Source organism: Mobula birostris, chromosome 1, assembly GCF_030028105.1.
Source record: "Mobula birostris isolate sMobBir1 chromosome 1, sMobBir1.hap1, whole genome shotgun sequence".
Lineage (NCBI taxonomy): Eukaryota > Metazoa > Chordata > Chondrichthyes > Myliobatiformes > Myliobatidae > Mobula > Mobula birostris.
The window spans coordinates 239,592-262,712 of NC_092370.1; the positions used below are offsets into that span (position 1 = coordinate 239,592).

Sequence of the window (23,121 nt, forward strand, 5' to 3'; positions counted from 1 at the left end):
CAGCCAACCAGAAAGGGCTCCCTTTATTCTCACTCTTTGCCTCCTGCTAATCAGCCAATGCTCCACCCATGCTAGTATCTTTTCTGTAATACCATGGGCTCTTAACTTGTTAAGCAGCCTCGTGTGTGGCACCTTGTCAAAGAACTTTTGAAAATTCAATTGCACAACATCCACTGACTCTCCTTTCTCTTTCCTACAAGGCCATAAGATATAGGAGCCGAATTAGTCCATTTGGCCAATCAAGTCTGCTCCACCATTTCTTCATGGCTGATCCAATTTTCCTCGCAACCCCTATCTCCTGCCTTCTCCCTGTATCCCTTCATGCCATGGACAATCAAGAATCTATCAACCTTTATCTTAAATTTACAGTACATAAATTCCTCCTTATCTCCATTCACGGCTGGGCACCACAGTAGCATAGTGGTTAGAGTGACACTATTACAATTTGGGACTATATACCATATGATATAGGAGCAGAATTAGGCCATTTTGGTCCATTGAGTCTGCTCCACTATGGCTGATCCAATTTTCCCCTCGGTCTCAATCTCCTGCCTTCTCCCCATATCCCTTCAGGCTCTGACCAATCAAGAATCTATTAACTTCTGCCTTAAATATACATAAAGACTGGGCCTCCACAGCTGCCTGTGGCAGCAAGTTCCACAGATTCTCCACTCTCTGGCTAAAGAAATTCCTCCTCATCTCTGTATTAAAAGGACACCCCTCTATTCTGAGGCTGTGTAGCCTGGTCTTAGACTCTCTCACCATAGGAAACATCCTCTCCATATACATTCTATCAAGTCCTTTCACTGTTCAATAGGGTTACAAGACTACAAGACCAAAAGACATAGGAGTAGAATTAGACCATTTGGCACATTGAGTCTGCTCCACCATTTAATCATGGCTGATCCTTTTCTCCCCCCACTCCTCAGCCCCGCTCCTGGCCTTCTCCCTGTAATCATAAGGCCTTCAGACACAAGAGCAGAATTAGGCCTTTCAGCCCATCAAGTCTGCTCTGCCATTCCATCATACACCTGCCTTCTCGCCATTTCCTTTGATCCCATGACCAATTGGGAAACAATCAAACTCCGCCTTAAATATACACACAGACATCACCTCCACCGCAGTTTGTGGCAGAGCATTCCATACATTTACTACCCTCTGGCTAAATTGTATTAAAATTCCTCCTTAATTCTGTTCTAAAGGGTCACCCCTCAATTTTGCGGCTGTGCCCTTTAGTTCTGAATACCCCACCATAGGAAACATCCTCCCTACATCCACCCCATCTTGCCCCTTTCACCATTCAGTAAGTTTCAATGAGATCCCCCTGCGTTCTTCTAAATTCCAGTGAGTACAGGCCCAAAGGTGCCAAATATTCCACATATGATATGATGTGCACCTTTCCTCATTCCCTGTCACACACTGTTGAACTTGAACCCCCCCCCCCCCCCCCGTTGGCCGGTTCGCAAGAATATTATCAATATTAAACCGGTCTGCGGTGCGCAAAAAGTTGGGGACCCCTGTCTTAAAAGACCCTATTGTATCTGCCTCTACCACCTTCACTGGAAGTGCTTTCCATGCACCCACCACTCTCTGTGTGAAAAAACTTACCCCCGTGTACTTACTTCCAAGCATCTTAAAACTATGCCCCCCCCGTGTCAGCCACTTCAGCCCTGGGAAAAAGTGACTGGCTATCCACACGATCAATGCCTCTCATCACCTTCTACACCTCTATCAGGTCCCTTTGTCCTCCGTCACTCCAAAGAGAAAAGGCTGAGCTCACTCAACCTATTCTCATAAGGCATGCTGTCCAATCCAGGTAACGTCCTTGTAAATCTCCTCAGCACTCTCTATAGTATCCATATCCTTCCTGTAATGAGGTGACCAGAACTGAACACAGTACACCAAATGGCGTCTAACTAAGGTCTTTTACAGCTGTAACATTACCTCACGGCTCTTGAACTCAATCCCATGATTGATGAAGGCCAACACACCATACGCCTTCTTAGCAGCAGTCAGCCTGTGCAGCAGCTTTGAGTGTCTGAGGGACATGGACCCCAAGGTCCCTCTGATCCTCCACACTGCCAGGAGTCTTACCATTAATATTATATTCTGTCTTCAAATTTGACCTACCGAAGTGAACCACTTCACACTTACCTGGCTTGAACACATCTGCCACACCTCAGCCCAGTTCTGCATTCTATCAATGTCACACTGTAACCTCTAACAACTCTCTAGACTATCTACAACACCCCTAAGTCTTCAGCAAACTTATTAAACTACCCTTCTATTTCCTCATTAATAAAAATCAAAAAGAGGAGGGGTCCCAGAACAGATCCCTGCAGAACACCACTGGTCACCGTCCTCCATGCGGAATACGATCCATCCACAACCACCCTTTGCCTTCTGTGGGCAAACCAATTCCGGGTCCACAAAGCAAGGTCTCCTTGGACCCATGCCTCCTAACTTTCTGAATGAGCGTCACATGGGGAACCTTATCAAATGCCTTACTGAAATCCATATACACTACATCCACTGCTCTACCTTCATTAAATGCATTATGTTACATCCTCAAATAATTTGATCAGGTTCGTAAGGCAAGACCTGCCCTGGATAAAGCCATACTGACTATCCCAAATCAGATCATCCCTTTCCAAATGCTCATAAATCCTGCCTCTCAAGATCTTCTCCCACAACTTGCCCACCACTGAAGTAACACTCACTGGTCTATAATTTCCTGGGCTATCTCTACTCTCTTTCATGAACAAGGGAACAACCTTTGCAACCTTACATTTCTCTGGTACTTCTCCCGTCCCTATTGACAATGCAAAGATCGTCGCTGGAGGTCCAGCAATTTCCACCCTCGCCTCCCACAGTAGGCTGGGGTATATCTCGTCCATTTCTGGTGACTTATCTAACTTAATACCTTTCAAAAGCTTCAGCTCTTTTACCTCTTTCTTAATGTCTATATTATCAAGCATTTCAGTCTGCTGTATGCCATCCCCTCATTTGCCAAGGTCCTTTTCACTGGTGAATACTGAAGCAATAGTATTCATTAAGTACCTCCAATACCTCCTCCAGCTCCATGTACATGCTTTCACTCTCATTCCTGACTGGTCTTATTCTCACATGGCTCATCCTCTTGCTCTTCACATACTTGGAGGAAGCCGTGGGGGGTTTTCCTTAATCCTGCTCGCCAAGGCCTTCTCATAGCCCCTTCTAGCTCTCCAAATTTTTTTCTTGAGCTCCTTCCTGGCACGCTTGTAATTTTCTAGAGCTCTTAACAGTACCTATTGAAACTTTCATAAGCTTTTCTTCTAAACTAGATTTTCTACGTCCTTTGTACACCATGGTTCTTTTACCCTACCATCCTTTAACTGCCTCAAAGGAACTTAACTATGCAGAGTGCCATGCAAAAGTTCCCTGAACATTTGTCACATTTCTGCCGTGCATTTCCCTAATAACATCTGTTCCCAATCTATCTTCCCATAGAAAACCATAGAAAAAAACTACAGCACAGGAACAGGCCTTTTGGCCCTTCTTGGCTGTGCCGAACCATTTTCTGCCTCGTCCCACTGACCTGCACACGGGCCATATCCCTCCATACACCTCCCATCCATGTATCTGTCCAATTTATTCTTAAATGTTAAAAAAGAACCCGCATTTACCACCTCATCTGGCAGCTCATTCCATACTCCCACCACTCTCTGTGTGAAGAAGCCCCCCCAATGTTCCCTTTAAACTTTTCCCCCCTCACCCTTAACCCATGTTCTCTGGTTTTTTTCTCCCCTTGCCTCAGTGGAAAAAGCCTGCTTGCATTCACTCTATCTATACCCATCATAATTTTATATACCTCTATCAAATCTCCCCTCATTCTTCTGTGCTCCAGGGAATAAAGTCCTAATCTGTTCAACCTTTCTCTGTAACTGAGTTTCTCAAGTCCCGGCAACATCCTTGTAAACCTTCTGTGTACTCTTTCAACCTTATTGATATCCTTCCTGTAATTTGGTGACCAAAACTGAACAGAATACTCCAGATTCGGCCTTACCAATGCCTTATACAACCTCATCATAACATTCCAGCTCTTATACTCAATACTTTGATTAATAAAGGCCAATGTACCAAAAGCTGTCTTTACGACCCTATCTACCTGCGACGCCACTTTTAGGGAATTCTGTATCTGTATTCCCAGATCCCTCTGTTCTACTGCACTCCTTAGTGCCTTACCATTAACCCTGTATGTTCTACCTTGGTTTGTCCTTCCAAAGTGCAATGCCTCACACTTGTCTGTATTAACCTCCATCTGCCATTTTTCAGCCCATTTTTCCAGCTGGTCCAAATCCCTCTGCAAGCTTTGAAAACCTTCCTCACTGTCCCCTACACCTCCAATCTTTGTATCATCCACAAATTTGCTGATCCAATTTACCACATTATCATCCAGATCATTGATATAGATGACAAATAACAATGGACTCAGCACTGATCCCTGTGGCACACCTCTAGTCACAGGCCTCCACTCTGAGAAGCAATCCTCTACTACCACTCATTGGCTTCTTCCATTGAGCCAACATCTAATCCAATTTACCACCTCTCCATGTATACCTAGCGACTGAATTTTCCTAACTAACCTCCCATGCGGGACCTTGTCAAGGGCCTTACTGAAGTCCATGTGGACAACATCCACTGCTTTCCCTTCATCCACTTTCCTGGTAACCTCCTCAAAAAACTCTAATAGATTGGTCAAACATGACCTACCACGCACAAAGCCATGTTGACTCTCCCTAATAAGTCCCTGTCTATCCAAATGCTTGTAGATTCTGTCTCTTAGTACTCCCTCCAGTAACTTACCCACTACCGACGTCAAATTTACCGGCCTATAATTTCCCAGATTACTTTTCGATCCTTTTTTAAACAACGGAACAACATGAGCCATTCTCCAATCCTCCAGCACCTCACCTGTAGACACCGACATTTTAAATATATCTGCCAGGGCCCCTGCAATTTCAACACTGCTCTCCTTCAAGGTCCGAGGGAATACCCTGTCAGGTCCTGAGGATTTATCCACTTTAATTTGCCTCAAGATAGCAAGCACCTCCTCCTTTTCAATCTGTACGGTTTCCATGATCTCACTACTTGTTTCCCTTAATTCCATAGACTTCATGCCAGTTTCCTTAGTAAATACAGATGCAAAAAACCCATTTAAGACCTCCCCCATTTCTTTTGGTTCCGCACATAGCCGACCACCCTGATCTTCAAGAGGACCAATTTTATCCCTTACAATCCTTTTGCTCTTAATATACCTGTAAAAGCTCTTTGGATTATCCTTCACTTTGACTGCCAAGGCAACCTCATGTCTTCTTTTAGCCCTCCTGATTTCCTTCTTAAGTATTTTCTTGCACTTTTTATACTCCTCAAGCACCTTATTTACTCCCTGTTTCCTATACATGTCATACAACTCTGTCTTTTTCTTTATCAGAGTTGTGATATCCCTTGAGAACCAAGGTTCCTTATTCCTATTCACTTTGCCTTTAATCCTAACAGGAACATACAACCTCTGCACTCTCAAAATTTCTCCTTTGAAGGTTTCCCACTTACCGATCACATCCTTGCCAGAGCACCCTGTCCCAATCCACGCTTTTTAGATCCTTTCTCATTTCTTGAAATTTGGTTTCTTCCAGCTTAGAACCTCAACCCTAGGACCAGATCTATCTTTATCCATGATCAAGTTGAAACTAATGGTGTTATGATTACTGGAACCAAAGTGCACCCTACACACACTTCCGTCACTTGTCGTAACTCGTTTCTTAGTAGGAGATCTAATATTGCATCGCCTCTAGTTGTTACCTCTATATATTGATTTAGAAAACTTCCCTGAACACATTTTACAGACTCTAACCCACCTAGACCCCGAACAGTATGGGAGTCCCAATCAATATGTGGAAAATTAAAATCCCCTACCACTACAAGTTTATGTTTCCTGCAGTTGCCTGCTATCTCTCTGCAGATTTGCTCCTCCAATTCTTGCTGACTATTAGGTGGTCTATAATACAACCCCACTAATGTGGCCATACCTTTCCTGTTTCTCAGCTCCACCCATAAGGACTCAGTAGACAAGCCCTCTAATCTGTCCTGCCTGAGCACTGCTGTAACATTTTCTCTGACAAGCAATGCTACCCCCCCCCCCCACCTTTCATTCCTCTGCCTCTATCACATCTGAAACACCGGAACCCTGGAATATCAAGCTGCCAGTCCTGCCGCTTCTGTAGCCAAGTTTCACTAATTGCTATAACGTCATAATTCCACGTGTCAATCCACGCCCTCAACTCGTCTTCCTTCCCTGCAATACTCCTAGCATTGAAATGTAAACACCTCAGAAGATTTTTACCACCACTCACAACCTTTCTATTTGCGGCTTTGCTTGAACTTTTAACATCATTTATTTTCACCCCAGCCACACTGTCAGCTCTGGCACTCTGGTTCCCATCCCCTGCAAATGTAGTTTAAAGCCTCCCCAATAGCACTAACAAACCTCCCTGAAAGGATATTGGTCCCCTTGTAGTTCAAGTGTAACCCGTCTGTCTTGTACAGGTCCCACCTGCCCCAGAAGAGGTCCCAATGATCCTGAAATCTGAAACCCTGCCCCCTACACCAATTCCTCAGCCACTTGTTCATCCTCCAGAGCATCCTATTCTTACCCTCACTGGCACGTAGCACAGGTAGCAATCCTGAGATTGCTACCCTTGAGGTCCTGCTTCTCAACTTCCTACCAAGCTCTCTATACTCACTCTCCAGGACCTCCTCACTCTTCCTTGCCATGTCATTGCTACCAATGTGCACCACGACATCTGGCTGATCACCCTCCCACTTCAGAACATCATGCAAGCGATCAGGGACATCCTTGACCCTGGCACTCGGGAAACAACAAACCATCCTGGATTGTCTATCACTCCGACAGAACCTCCTGTCTGCACCTCTAACTATCGAGTCCCCTATCACTACTGCTCTCCTCTGTTTCCACCCTCCCTTCTGCACTGCAGAACCAGACTAGGTGCCAGAGATCTGGCTGCTGCAGCTTGTCCCAGGTAAGTCATCCCCTTCAACAGTATCCAATGCGGTATACTTGTTGTTGAGGGGAATGGCCACAGGGGAACCCTGCTCTGCCTGCCCTTTCCTCTTCCCTCGCCTGACAGTGACCCAATTTCCTGTGCTCTGCTCCTTTGGCGTAACTACCTCCCTGTAGCTACTATCTATAATCTCATTCTCCCGAATAATCTGGAGGTCATCCAGCTCCTGCTCCAGTTCCCTTAGGCGGTTTGTTAGGAACTGCAGCAGTTATATTTAAGGTCCTTGGCTCTTCTTGGTGTACAAGATAGAGTACATCTCCAATGTTCCGAAAATGTGAAACGCTCCCTCCTGCATCAACTTCTTAGCCACATGTTAAACTGTATGGTCTTCCTATTTCTGGGCTCACTAGCACATGGCACTGATGGAAATCTGAACATCACCACCCTGTCCTTTAACTTAGCACCTGACTCCAAAAGTCACTTTGCAAGACCTGGTTCCCCTTCCTACCCATGTCATTGGTACCGATGTGACAATGACTTCAAGCTGCTCACTCTCAAATCAGGACATTCTGCGCACATTTCCCTTGGAGACATTGGATTGTGCATAATTTATTTATTTACTGAAATTATAAAACCAGAGAAGTATGACTACTTTCATGGTTATTGGAAAGGGCAGGCACATATGTAGCAAAACAAAAGCTGGTTTCTTAGATGCGTCATTCCATGATTTCATGAATATGTCTAATGGAAAGAATGGATGATCTAAACTGTCAATTGTAATTATATTCATTAGTTAAGATTAAATTTCGATATTCCAATTTAATGTAAATTGGTTCTCTTTAGGTCTGTCTCCCCGTGACCTGGTTCTCCATTTCAGGCATAAGGTATGATATCCAATATAAAAGAACTTGTTTGCTGATGTGGTTTTGGATAGTTGTTGTTAATCTTGATATACGAGAATATGAGTGTTATTTTAGCCATTTGATTTAGATAGCCTCTCAATTTCTTCTGACACAATCACCAGTTCATCCAAGGTCGTCATCACATCCTTAACTTCAGAATACTGATACTAATTCATTAAATGAATTAATAATAGGTGATTTATTTTTTTCTCCTTATTGCTGTACTTTTTCCTCATTTCCATGTTGCAGCACTATCCTCCACATTTCTGTTCTGAGTTTCCCCTACATGTTCTTTACTGTTAGACTAGGTCTAGCATCAATTATTTGATTTCAGAATTTCTTCCCTGTTCTGTTTGCTAATTTATGATATTATGAAAGCTGCTCAAAGCAGCAATTTTTGCCCTGTGATTGACAGCCCTAATTTCACTTGGGTTCCTCAGTCGAATGCCTTGGATCATGTAATAATAGATGCCAAAAAACAAAATGGTGATGAAACATAATTTGTTCTGAATTTTAGTGAAAACTGTGCAGTTGGTGCCTGGCTTATTATAGCTGAAACATTTCAGTAATAATTTATTCATATTTGGCACCAACAGTAACGTAGCAGTTAGCATGATGCTATTACAGCTTGAGGCATCAGAGTTTTGAGTTCAAACCCTGCATCCTCTGTATGGAGTCTCTTTACATTCTCCATATGGAATGCCTGGGTTTCCTGTGGGTATTTTATGTTCCTCCTGCAGTCCAAAAGCCTACCAGGTAGGTTAATTGGTCATTGTAAATTATCCCGTGATTGGGTTTGGGTTAAATCGGAGTTGTCAGGGATTGCTAGAGTGGCATGGTTTAAAGGACTGAAAGAATCTATTCTGCACTGTATCACTAAATAAGTTAAGTATGTCATCAGAATTAGTCTGGAGAACAGCATCTGAAGAAAATTTGGTATTATTTCAAAACTTTTTTGTTATAGACTATGAAGCAGTAGTAAATCAAGGCAACTGGACTTGCTATGTTGTCTAGAAGATATTTCACCTCTCATCTGACAGGCAGCTTCAGTTCTGATCCATAGTGGGTAGTTTTCCAGCTTATAAACTCTGAGTTGTTTAAAGGTATAGCAGTCACATGATGGTCATTAAAAGTTGTAAAGGTAATGAGAGTTCAAGACTCCACTGTATATCTACACTTAAAGGACAAAAGACAGGGAGGACAGGTGGTTTGAAAGAGCGGTTAAAGAAGCCATCTTTGCCAAACTGGAAAACCCATATGACACCACTTATCAGCTACTTACAACACAGTCCTAACATCTCTACCCCAGTATCTCCACAACAGTTCACACCTCCATTCATGCAAAAGTAAGACTAATGAACCTTTCATACCTCTATGACTCTTAATGACTCTCATGTGATTGGCATACCTTTGAACAACTCAGAGTTTATAAACCAGAATATACCCACCAAGGATCAATTCTGAAGAAGCCTCTCAGATGAGTGGTGAATCATTTTCCAGACAACACAGCAAGTCCAGTTGCCTTAGAACGCAGGACATAGAAAATCTAGTGCACATTGGCCCTTCGGCCCACGACGTTGTGCCGACCATGTAACCTACTCTAGAAACTGCCTAGAATTTCCCTACTGCATTGCCCTCTAGATTTCTAAGTTCCATGTACCTATCTAAGAGTCTCTTAAAACATCCGATTGTATCTGCCTCTACCAACTTCGCTGGCAGTGCATTCCACGCACCCACTACTCTCTGTGTGAAAAACTTACCTCTGACATCCCCCTTGTGCCTACTTACAAGCACCTTTAAACCATGCCTACTTGTGCTAGCCATTTCAGCCCTGGAAAACCTCTGGCTATCCACACGATCAATGCCTCTCAACGTCTTATACACCAGTCAGGTCACCTTTCATCCTCCGTAACTCCAAGTAGGAAAAAGGCCAACGTCACTCAGACTGTTCGCATAAGACACACTCTCCAATCCAGGTAACATCCTTGTAAATCTCCTCTGCACGCTCTCTCTAAGACAAGAGGGCACAACTTTAGGATTGAAGGACGTCCACTTAGAACTGAAATGCGGAGAAATTACTTTAGTCAGAGAGTAATAAATCTGTGGAATTTGTTGCCACGAGTGGTTGTGGAGGCCAAGTCATTGGGTGTATTTAAGGCAGAGATAGATAGGTTCTTGATTAGCCAGGGCATCAAAGGGTATGGGGTGAAGGCAGGGGAGTGGGGATGACTGGAAGAATTGGATCCACCGATGATTAAATGGTGGAGCAGACTCGATGGACTGAATGGCCTACTTCTGCTCCTATATCTTATGGTCTTATGGCCTTATAGTATCCACATCCTTTCTGTAAAGAGGTGACCAGAACTGAACACAGCAATCCATGTGGGTTCTAACTAAGGCGTGATATAGCTGTAACATTACTTCATGGTTCTTGAACTCAATCCCATGGTTGATGAAGGCCAACACACCATATGCCTTCTTAACAACACTGTCAACCTGCACAGCAGCTTTGTGTGCCCTATCAACATGGACCCCAAGAATTCACTGATCCTCCACACTGCCAAGAGTCTTAACATTAATATTATATTCTGTCTTCAAGTTTGACCTATGGAAATAAACGATCATGCTTATCTGGGTTGAACTCAGCCCAGTTTTGCATCCTATTGATGTTGTGCTGTAACCTCTGACAACCCTCCAGACTATCCACAACACCCTCAACTTTTGGGTCATCAGCAAACTTAATAACCCACCCATCTACTTCCTCATACAGATCATTTATAAAAATCACAGATAGGAGGGGTCCTAGAACAGATCCCTGAGGAACACAACTAGTCACTGTCCTCCATGCAGAATACGAACAATCCACAACCGCTCTTTGCCTTCTGTGGGCAAGCCAATTCTGGATCCACAAAGCAAGGTCTCTCCGGATCCCATGCCTCATTACTTTCTGAATGAGCCTCTCATGGGGAACTTTATCAGATTATGTCTCTCCAAATGCTCAGACATCCTGCCTGTCAGGATCTTCTCCAACAATTTTCCCACTCCTGAAGTAAGACTCACTGGTCTATAATTTCCTGGGCTATCTCTACTCTCTTTCATGAGCAAGGGAACAACCTTTGCAACCTTCCAATCCTCTGGTCCTACTTCTGTCCCTATTGATGATGCAAAGATCATTGCCAGAGGCTCAGCAATCTACCCCCTCACTTCCCTGGGGTATATCTCATCTGGTCCCGGTGACTTATCTAACTTAATACCTTTCAAAAGCTCTAGCACATCCTCTTACTTAATGTCTATAGATGCAACCGTTTCAGTCTGCTGTAACTCATTCCCCCAATTGCCAAGTTCCTTTACCCTGGTGAATACTGAAGGAAAGTATTCATTAAGTATCTCCGCTCCCTCCTCCGACTTCATGCACATGTTTCCAGCATCACACCTGAATGGTCCTATTCTCACATGACTCATCCTTTTACTCTTCACATACTTGCAGAATGCCTTGGGGTTTTCCTTAATCCTGTTTGCAAGGCCTTCTCATGCCCCGTTCTAGCTCTCCTAATTTCATTCTTGAGCTCCTTCCTGGCACCCTTGTAATTTTCTAGAGTTCTAACAGTAGCTGGTTTCTTGAACCTTTCATAAGCTTTTTACTTTTTAACTAGATTTTCTACATCCTTTGTACTCCATGGTTCTTTTATCCTACCATCCTTTTCCTGCCTCAATAGAACATGCCTATGCAGAACACCCTGCAAATGTTCCCTGAACACTTTTGCCACATTTCTGTCGTGTATTTCCATGAGAACATATGCTTCCAATTTATGTTCCCAAGATTCTGCCTAATAGTATCATATTTCCCCCTACCCCAATTGAATGTTTTCCCTGATTGTCTGCTCCTATCCCTCTCCAGCGCTATGGTAAAGGAGATAGAGTTGTGATCACTACCTCCAAAATACTGTCCCACCGAGAGATCTGATGCCTGGCCAGGTTTATTTCCCAATACTATATCAAGTACAGTCTCTCCTCTAGTTGGCTTATCTACATATTGGTCAGGAAACACACCTAACAAACTCCACCCCATCTAAACCCCTTGCTCTAAAGAGATGCCAGTCAATATTAGGAAAGTTAAAATCACCCATCACAACAACTTATTATTATTGCACCATTCCAGAATCTGCCTCCCTATTTGCTTGATGTCTCTGTTACTGTTGGAGGGTCTATAAAAAACACCCAGTAGAGTTATTGCTCCCTTCCTGTGTCAGACTTCCCACCCACAATGACTCAGAAAACAATCCCTCCAGGACTTCCTCCTTTTCTGCAGCTGTTATACCATCCCTGATTAGCAGTGCCTCTTCCCCATCTCTTTTGCCTCCCTCCCTCTCCTTTTTGAAACATCTATAGCCTGACACAGTCAGCAGTCATTCTTGCCCCTGAGACATTCCAGTCTCTATGATGGCTGCATCATCATACTTCCATGTATTGATCCACACTCTAAGTTCATCTGCCTTGCTTATGGTACCCCTTGCATTAAAATATACACATCTCAAACCATCAGGCTGAATGCATCTTTGCTCTGTCATTTGCCTATCCTTCCTCATAAACTACTTGTGCGCCAATCGCCCCATCCTCTGCCTTTTCACTTTGGTTCCCCCCCACCCCGCAAATCTTTTAACCCTACCCAATGGCATTAGCAAACCTCCCTCCCAGGATATTACGCAAACAACAGGAATTCTGCAGATGCTGGAAATTCAAGCAACACACATCAAAGTTGCTGGTGAACGCAGCAGGCCAGGTAGCATCTCTAGGAAGAGGTGCTGCCTGGCCTGCTGCGTTCACCAGCAACTTTGATGTGTGCTCCCAGGATATTAGTTCCCCTCCAGTTCAGGTGCAATGTGTCCCACTTGTACAGGTCACCCCTCCCCCAGAAAAAGTTCCAATTATCCAAGAAACCTAAAACCTTGTCCCCTGCACTATCTCCTCAGCCACTCGTTCATCTGCGTTATGCTCGTGGCACTGGGAATAATCCAGAGATTACCACCTTGGAGGTCCTGCTCTTCAGTCTCCTTCCTAACTCTCTAAACTTATTCCACAGGACTCCTACCCCTCTCCTGCCTATGTCATTGGTAGCAACATGTACTACAACGTCCAGCTGCTCACCGTCCCCTTCAAGAATATTCTGCAACCACTCAGTGACATCCTGGACCCTAGCACCTGGAGGCAACACACTATCCTGTTGTCTCTTTTGCTGCAGCAGAATCTCCTATCTGTCCCCCTAACTATACTTTATACTTTATTGTCGCCAAACAATCGATACTAGAACGTAGAATCATCACAGCGATATTTGCTTCTGCACTTCCCGCTCCCTGGATTACAAATATTAAATATTAAAAATAGTAAAAATTAGTAAATATTAAAAATTTAAATTATAAATCATAAATAGAAAATAGAAAAATGGAAAGTAAGGTAGGTCAAAAAAACCGAGAGGCAGGTCCGGATATTTGGAGGGTACGGCCCAGATCCGGGTCAGGATCCGTTCAGCAATCTTATCACAGTTGGAAAGAAGCTGTTCCCAAATCTGGCCGTACGAGTCTTCAGGCTCCTGAGCCTTCTCCCGGAGGGAAGAGGAACGAAAAGTGTGTTGTCTGGGTGGGTCGTGTCCTTGATTATCCTGGCAGCACTGCTCCGATAGCGTACGGTGTAAAGTGAGTCCACGGATGGAAGATTGGTTTGTGTGATGTGCTGCGCCATGTTCACGATCTTTTGCAGCTTCTTTTGGTCTTGGACAGACAACTTCCATACCAGGTTGTGATGCACCCTAGAAGAATGCTTTCTACGGTGCATCTATAAAAATTAGTGAGGGCTTTAGGGGACAGGCCAAATCGAGTTCCCTCTGACTATTGTTCTGCCTGACTTCACCCTACCCTTCTGAGGTTCAGAGCCGACCGTAGTGCTGTTGGTCTGGCTGCTGCTGCCTTGCCCAGATAGGTCACTCCCCACAGCAGTATCCAAACGGATATACTTGTTGCTCAGGGGAATGGCTACAGGGGGACCATGCACTGACTTCCTTCTCCCTTTACCTCTCTTGGTTTTCACCCATCTACTGCCCAAATTCTGCACTCTGGGTGTAACCACTTGCTGAAATGTCGTATCTATCAACTGCTCTCCCTCCCAGATGATCCTAAGTTCATCCAGCTCCATTTCTGGCTCCTTAATGTGGTCTTTCATGAGCTGGACTTGGCTGCACCTCCCGCAGCTGTAGTCATCGGGGGACTATCAAGTTTTTTTTTGTAATTTATTTCTTATTGAGTTTCATCATCAAACAAACATTTCCATAGGATGTATTTCAGATACTGTACATATATATCATATAATCATATTTGTCACAAATCTCCACATAATATTTATCTGAAGTATACTCTTATAGAAAGAAGAGGAAAGAAAGAACAATCAAAAGAAGAAAAGTATGTACAGAGTAGGGAGTGATTTTTTAACAACATATTCATTGATAGTGAAAATAAAATCAGGCCTATGAGATGTTATGTCGTTAAACCATTTTTCCAGTATGAATAAAATTGTTCCAACTTATGATTAACAGATGTTGTTATCTTCTCCATTTTGTAAATGCCCATTGTAATTTCCATCCATACATTTAGAGTTGGGCTCTCCTGAGATAACCATTTCCTGGTAAGGGTCTTTTTACCAGCCACCAGCAGTACATTCATTAAATATTTACATTTTCCTCTTTTCAACCATTCTTGAGGTATATACCTAAAATATATGTTCTTACACTCTGTGTATTTATCTGTTAGTATATCATTGAAATTTGCAGAATATAACTTAATCAATCTACTCCCTGAACAAATAAGAACCACGAAAAGTGAATAATAAAAAGAAAGGTAAGAAGGTGTGGTTCCGAGGTTGGGGTCTCTAGATGACCCTGGGTTGAGCTAGAAGAAAAGTCTAGCCGTGGGGGATGGCCCCTCCTACCTGTGGGTTGAGGGCCCCCGCTGCAGTACCTGTAAAAGTAAGTTTAAAAAAAAATGTCCATTACACAGAAATGATTTCCCTGTGTATTCCTCCCTGTGTATGAATATATTCTCTTTTAGGTGGGGAAAAAAGAATGAATAAATGATTTTTTAAAAAAATTGAGTAATATAAAATCCACATTATAGCACGTATTTCCCGAGATAGGTCTATCACCATCTATTTTTGCTTCAGTTTAGTTTCTCAGCACTTTTAAAATTAGCCAAACCTTATGGCACTTCTGGAGGAGGTGAGGGCTGCCCTCGGAGAACTGACAGTCTCTTCCTAAAATCCTTCCCTCGTCCTGTTCCAGTCCCCTGCTTTCTAGGTTCTCTTACTATTTCCCAAGCAGTTCGGGATAACTGCTCAGCCAGAGTTTCCCTTGGTTTGACCACGCTAATGGACAGTCCTCTGTTGTTCATGTCTGTAGTCGCCTCTTCCACTGTCTGGTACAGTCGCATCCCTTCTTGGTAAAATACCCTCAGTTTAGCAGGGTACGGGGTTTGGAATTTAATCTTTTCTTGCTTTAATATTCGTTTTGCTTTGGAATACTCCTTCCGTTCCTGTAGGACCGCCGGGGGGTAATCATGATTGAAGTATATTAACTTCCCGTTCCAAAACACCCTCTTCTTACCTCAGGCCCTTCGTACAATGTCCGCCTTGCTCTTGAATTGAAGGAATCTAAGTACAATGGAGCGCGGTTTACCTTCTCTGTCTCCGGGAGACCACTGGACAAGCGAACGGTGTGCCCTTTCAATTTCAATCTCCGTAATCTGAGGAATCTCCAGCGCTTCCCGCAGCAGTTTGTCTACAAAGTCCATCATCGACAATCCCTCCGCTCCTTCGGGAACATTATAAATCCTGATATTTTCCGTTGTGATCTTCCCTCCTGGTCAAACAACTTACTTTCCTGTTGATTTAATATTTTTATCGTCTTACTTAGTATCTGTTCCACTTTTTGCACACGATCTTCCACCTCCTCAATTCGAGTCTCTGCCACCGCTATTTCCTGATTGATGTTGGTGAGCTCTGGCTTTATATCGAGTTGCTGCTTTATGTCTTTCTGGACTTCCCTTATCTCTTCCAAAATCCTTATCAGATTTCCCGCTTCACCTGAATGAGGCCCTGCGTCAGCCTCGCTGCCACGTACACGTGTAGGAGAGCCGCGTGCTGCACCTCTCTCTTCCATAGGCTCCGCAGTGGTGCTTTTTTTTTATCTCAATTCTTTCTCTCCATTCTTGCCTCCCTTATCAATTCAGATATTTTCAAAAGATCTTATATTTGATGGATTAACGGGGCAAGATATGCGTTTTTCCGGAGGAGCTGTTGATTGAAGCTGCCATTCTGAACGATGATGTCACCGGAACCCGAGGTCTATCAAGTTCCATGTATTCCCACATCCTAAAGGAGGAGCTTTCCACTGCCATATCTGCCATCCTGCCTGTGCTGTACAATGGACAACCAAGACCAACTCCTCTAAACTGTTTCTTTGGCTTTAGCCTCTTCTTGTTGAAGCCTTTTGAGTCAAAGCCTGATATTCCTACTCTCACTGCTGGTCTACTCCCAACAATGGCCGCCCCCTCCTGCCCCTGCTGTACTTTTATTTAATTTGCAGTGCTCTGCTCCTGACGCTGATTGGAGCTCTGGAATGTCTGAACGCCCGCGAAGCTCTCCTTTTATATTAGCTTTCCCAACCGGCAAGTAAACTCTTTGAAGTGCTCTGCTCCAGATGCTGATTGAACACAGTACCCTAAATGGGGACTGACCAAGGTCTTGTATAACTGTAACATTACCTCACAGCTCTTGAACGCGATCCCACCTTTCATTCCTCTGCCTCAATCACATCTGAAACATTGGAAACCTGGAATATTAAGCTGCCAGTCCTGCCCCTCCTGTAGCCAAGTTTCACTAATTGCTACAACATCATAATTCCACGTGTCAATCCACGCCCTCAACTCATCCGCCTTCCCCGCAATACTCCTAGCATGGAAATATATACACCTCAGAAGATTTTTACCACCACTCACAAGCTTTCTATCAGCGGATTTGCTTAAATTTTCAATATCATTTATTTTCACCCCAGCCACACTGTCAGCTGTGGCACTCTGGTTCTCATCCCCCTGCAAATCTAGTTTAAAGCCTCCCCAATAGCACTAACAAACCTCCCTGAAAGGATATTGGTCCCCCTGTGGTTCAAGTATAACTTGTCTCTCTTGTACAGGTCCCACCTGCCCCAGAAAAGGTCCCAATGATCCTGAAATCTGAAACCCTGCCCCCTACACCAGTTCCTCAGCCACTTGTTCATCCTCCAGAGCATCCTATTCTTGCCCTTATCTCGACCCATAAGGATTCTTTGTAGTATCTTACAATCAAATGCCTTGTAATTCTCATAGTAGACAGGAATTGCTTGTGTGTTTGCAGACAACACAAAAATTGATGGAGTTGCAGGTATTGAAGAAGTTTGTCAGGATACAGATTAATTGCAAATATGGACAGAGAAATAGTAAATGAAGTTTAATCTGGGCAATTAGAGCATAGAACATCGAACAATACAGCACAGTTATAGGCCAGTCACCCCACAATGTTGTACCAAACTAGCTAAAATGCAAATCAAAAACACCCAAACACTAATCTCTCCCCTACCTACACAATGTCCATATCCCTCCACCTTCCTTTCATCCATGTGGTATCCAAACGTCTCTTAAAAGCCTCTAATGTATTCGCCTCTACCACCATACCAGGCAGTGCATTACAGGCACCCACAACTTTTTGAGTTAAAAAAAAACTTAACCTTCACCCCCCCCCCCTTTGAACTAACCCATATCTCCTTCAATGCATGCTACCTGGTATTAGTGGTGTCAACGCTGGGTATCAGATACTCTCTGACTACTCTGTCTATGCCACTCATAATCTAGTAAACCTCTATCAGATCTCCTCTCAGCCTTAGGTGCTCCAGAGAAAACAACCCAAGTTTATTCAGCCTCTCATGATAGCACACGCACCTCTAAAAGATGAGAAAATCTGCAGATGCTGGAAATCCAAGCAACACAAACAAAATGCTGGAGGAACTCAGCAGGCCAGACAACATCTATGGAAAAGATGATTTGCCAGATTAATACATGGCTGAGAAGCTGGGGCAGGGGGCAGGGCGTTAGGTTCTTGGATCATTGGGATCTCTTTGGGGGGAGGTATGACCTGTTCAAAAGTGACTGTTGCACCTGAACCCGAGGGGGACCAATGTTCTTGTAGGCAGGTTTGTTAGAGCTGTTGGGGAGGGTTTAAATTAATTTGGCGGGGGGTGGGAACCGGTATGAAAGGTCTCGGGATAGGATGGATGGTAAAAAAAGCAAAGATAGCATGCAGTCAGACTGTCAGGAAAGGTTGGCAGATGATAGGACAAAATTGCAGCCAGCAGGGTGAGTATCAGTGCATGAATGATGCAGAATCAAAAAGGGTAGCAAATGCAGCATTCAAAGTGTTGTACTCCATGCATTGAGATATAAGAAATAAGGTGGATGATCTTGTTGCACTATTACAGATTGTCATGTATGATGTTGTGGCCATCACTGAATTGTGGCTGAAAGATGGCTGTAGTTGATGTCCAAGGTTACCCGTTGTATCGGAGGGATACAAAGGTTATGTGGCTCTGCTGGTAAAGAATGGCATCAAATCAGTATAAAGATGTGACATAGGATTGGAAGATGTTGAATCCTTGTGGGTTGAGTAAATAAACTGTAAGAGTAAAAGACCGTAAGACAAAGGAGCAGAAGTAGGCCATTCGGTCCATCGAGTCTGCTCCGCCATTTTATCATGAGCTGATCCATTCTCCTATTTAGTCCCACTCCCCCGCCTTCTCACCATAACCTTTGATGCCCTGGCTACTCAGATACCTATCAATCTCTGCCTTAAATACACCCAATGACTTGGCCTCCACTGTTGCCCGTGGCAACAAATTCCATAGATTCACCACCATCTGACTAAAAAAATTTCTTCGCATTTCTGTTCTGAATGGGCGCCCTTCAATCCTTAAGTCATGCCCTCTCGTACTAGACTCCCCCATCATGGGAAACAACTTTGCCACATCCACTCTGTCCATGCCTTTCAACATTCGAAATGTTTCTATGAGGTCTCCCCTCATTCTTCTAAACTCCAAGGAATACAGTCCAAGAGCGGACAAACGTTCCTCATATGTTAACCCTCTCATTCCCGGAATCATTCTAGTGAATCTTCTCTGTACCCTCTCCAACGTCAGCACATCCTTTCTTAAGTAAGGAGACCAAAACTGCCCACAGTACTCCCAAGTGAGGTCTCACCAGCGCCTTATAGAGCCTCAACATCACATCCCTGCTCCTATACTCTATTCCTCTAGAAATAGATGCCAACATTGCAATCGCCTTCTTCACTACTGACTCAACGTGGAGGTTAACTTTAAGGGTATCCTGTATGAGGACTCCCAAGTCCCGTTGCATCTCAGAACTTTGAATTCTTTCCCCATTTAAATAATAGTCTGCTCGTTTATTTTTTCTGCCAAAGTGCATAACCATACACTTTCCAACACTGTACTTCATTTGCCACTTCTCTGCCCATTCTTCCAATCTATCCAAGCCTCTCTGCAGACTCTCCATTTTCTCAGCACTACCGGCCCCTCCACCTATCTTCGTATTGACAACAAACTTAGCCACAAAGCCGTCTATTCCATAATCCAAATCGTTGATGTACAATGTAAAAAGTAGCGGCCCCAACACTGATCCCTGTGGAACACCACTGGTAACCGGCAGCCAACCAGAATAGGGTCCCTTTATTCCCATTCTCTGTTTCCTGCCAATCAGCCAACGCTCTATCCACGTGTGTAACTTTCCCGTAATTCCATGGGCTCTTATCTTGTTAAGTAGCCTCATGTGTGGCACCTTGTCAAAGGCCTTCTGAAAATCCAAATATACAACATCCACTGCATCTCCCTTGTCTAGCCTACTGGTAATTTCCTCAAAAAATTGTAATAGGTTTGTCAGGCAGGATTTTCCTTTAAGGAATCCATGCTGAGTTCTGCCTATCTTGTCATATGCCTCCAGGTACTCTGTAACCTCATCCTTGACAATCGACTCCAACAACTTCCCAACCACGGATGTCAAGCTAACAGGTCTATAATTTCCTTTTTGCTTCCTTACCCCCTTCTTAAATAGCGGAGTGGCATTTGCAATCTTCCAGTCTTCCGGAACCATGGCAGAATCTGTTGACTTTTGAAAGATCATCGCTAATTCCTCCGCGATCTCCACAGCTACTTCCTTCAGAGCACGAGGGTGCATTCCATCTGGTCCAGGAGATTTATCTACCTTTAGCCTATTCAGCTTCCTGAGCACTTTCTCTGTCGTAATTGTGACTGCGCACACTTCCCTTCCCTGCCACCCTTGAGTGTCCGGTATACTGCTGATGTCTTCCTCAGTGAAGACTAATGCAAAATACTCATTCAGTTCCTCTGCCATCTCTTTATCTCCCATTACAATTTCTCCAGCATCATATTCTATCGGTCCTATATCTACTCTCACCTGTCTTTTACTCTTTATATACTTGAAAAAGCTTTTAGTATCCTCTTTGATATTATTTGCTAGCTTCCTTTCATAGTTAATCTTTTCTCTCAATGACCTTCTTGGTTTCCTTTTGTAAGGTTTTAAAAACTTCCCAATCTTCTGTCTTCCCACTAATTTTTGATTTCTCGTATGCCCTCTCCTTTGCTTTAACTTTGGCTTTGACTTCTTTTGTCAACCATGGTTGCATCCTTTTTCCACTTGAAAATTTCTTCTTTTTCGGAATATACCTGTCTTGCACATTACTCAATTCTCGCATAAACTCCAGCCACTGCTGCTCTGCTGTCTTTCCCGCCAGTGTCCCTTTCCAGTCAACTTTGGCCAGTTCTTCTCTCATGCCACTGTAATTTCCTTTACTCCACTGAAATACCAACACATCAGATTTCGGCTTCTCTTTTTCTAATTTCACAGTGAACGCAATCATGTTATGATCACTGTCTCCTAAGGGTTCCTTCACCTCAATCTCTCTAATCACCTCCGGTTCATTACACAATACCCAATCCAGTACAGCCGATCCCCTAGTGGGCTCAACAACAAGCTGTTCTAAAAAGCCATCTCGCAGACATTCTACAAATTCTCTCTCTTGAGATCCAGTGCTGACCTGATTTTCCTAATCTACTCGCATGTTAAAATCCCCCACAATTATCATAACACTGCCCTACTGACAAGCCTTTTCTATTTCCAGTTGTAATTTGTAGTCCACATCCCTGCAGCTGTTTGGAGGCCTATAAGTAACTGCCATCAGGGTCCTTTTACCCTTGCTATTTCTTAGCTCAACCCATAAAGATTCTGCACCTTCTTGCATTTGAAGTTTTAAAAAAAACTGCCTTCCTTCAGAATTCAGCTCCCACGATGCTCTGTAGTCCCGATCAAAAGGAATATACTGATTGGATGGCAGTTATATACAGGCCTTCCAACAGTAGCTGGGATGTGGACCACAGATTACAATGGAAAATAGAAAAGGTGTATCAAAACGGCAGTGTTATGATAGTCAAGGGAGATTTCAACATGCAGGTCAATAGGGAAAATGAGGTTGGAAATGGATCTCAAGAGAGTGAGTTTGTTTAATGCCTACAAAATGGCTTTTTAAAGCAGTTGGTTATTGAGCCTACTAGGGGTTCAGCTATATTGGATTGGGTGTTCTGTAATGAACCTAAGGTGATCAGGGAGTATAAGGTAAAAGAACCCTTAGGATGCAGTAATCACAATATGATTGAGTTCAACTCGAAATTTGATAGAGAGGAGGTAAAATCTGACATAGCAGTGTTTCAGTGGAGTAAAGGAAATTATGAGAGAGGAGTTAGCCAAAATAAATTGGAAGGAGCTGCTGGCGAGGATGACAGCGGAGCGGCAATAGAAACATAGAAATCTACCGCGCATTCCAGATCCTTTGGCCCATATTGTTGTGCTGACCATATAACCTACTCAAGAAACTGCCTAGAATTTCCCTACCGCGTAGCCTTCTATTTTTCTAAGCTCCATATACCTATGAGTCTCTTAAAAGACCCTATAGTATCTGCCTCTACCACCTTCGCTGGCAGTGCATTCCATGCACCCACCACTCTTACATCTGACATCCCCCTTGTACCTACTTTCAAGCACCTTAAAGCTATACCCCGCTTATGTTAGCCATCTTAGCCCTGGGAAAAAGCCTCGGGCCATCCACACAATCAATGCCTCTTATCATCTGATACACCTCTATCAGGTCACCTCTCATCCTCCGTCACTCCAAGGAGAAAAGGCCAAGTTTATGTTTGGCATGTTTTCCAATCTAGGTAACATCCTTATAAATCTCCTCTGCACTGTCTTTAGTATCCACATTCTTCCTGTAATGTGGTGACCAGAACTGAACACAATGGGGTCTAACTAAGGTCTTGTATAGCTGTAATGTTACCTCACGGCTCTTGAACTCAGTCCCACGGTTGATGAAGGCCAACACACCATACGCCTTCGTAACAACACTGTCAACCTGCGCAGCAGCTTTGTGTGTCTTATGGACATGGACCCCAAGATCTTGCTGATCCTCCACACTGCCAAGAGTCTTACCATTAATATCATATTCTGTCTTCAAATTTGACCTACCAAAATGAACCGCTTCACACTTATCTGTGTTGAACTCCATCTGCCACTTCTCAGCCCAGTTCTGGGAAAAATGAGGAAGGTGCATATTAAATGTATTCGAAATACAAAGAAATACTCAAATGGAAACATACTACAATGTGGCTCATAAGGGAAGTCAAAGCTAATGTAAAAGCAAAAAAGAGGGCATACAACAATGCAAAAATTGGTGGTAAGACAGATGATTGGGAAGCTTTTAAAAACCTACAGAGAATAATGAAAAAATCATTAGGAGGCAAAAGTTGAAATATTAAGCAAGCTAGCTAACAATACCAAAGTGCATAGTAAAAGCTTTTTCAAGTATGTACAAAAACAATTTTTAAAAGAAGATGAGAGTGAATATAGGACAATTAGAAAATGAATCCAGAGAAATAAGGTGCTCAAAATGCTGAAAGACCTAAGGGTACATAAGTCACCCGAACCAAATGAACTGCACTCTAGGGTTCT

The 23,121-nt window shown here is 43.5% G+C and overlaps 1 protein-coding gene across 2 annotated transcripts in view; it reads left to right on the forward strand.

Moving 5' to 3' along the window:
- The window catches only part of avl9 (AVL9 homolog (S. cerevisiase)), a 286,897-nt gene that overhangs the window by 91,733 nt on the left and 172,043 nt on the right, over positions 1–23,121 (forward strand). For both annotated transcript variants that reach the window (XR_011885036.1, XM_072251628.1), the window contains exon 7: positions 7,905–7,945. Coding sequence is in view for 1 of the 2 variants with exons in the window: in XM_072251628.1 (XP_072107729.1) it covers positions 7,905–7,945 (41 nt within the window). In the remaining variant the exon portion in view is untranslated. The remainder of the gene's footprint in view (positions 1–7,904; positions 7,946–23,121) is intronic.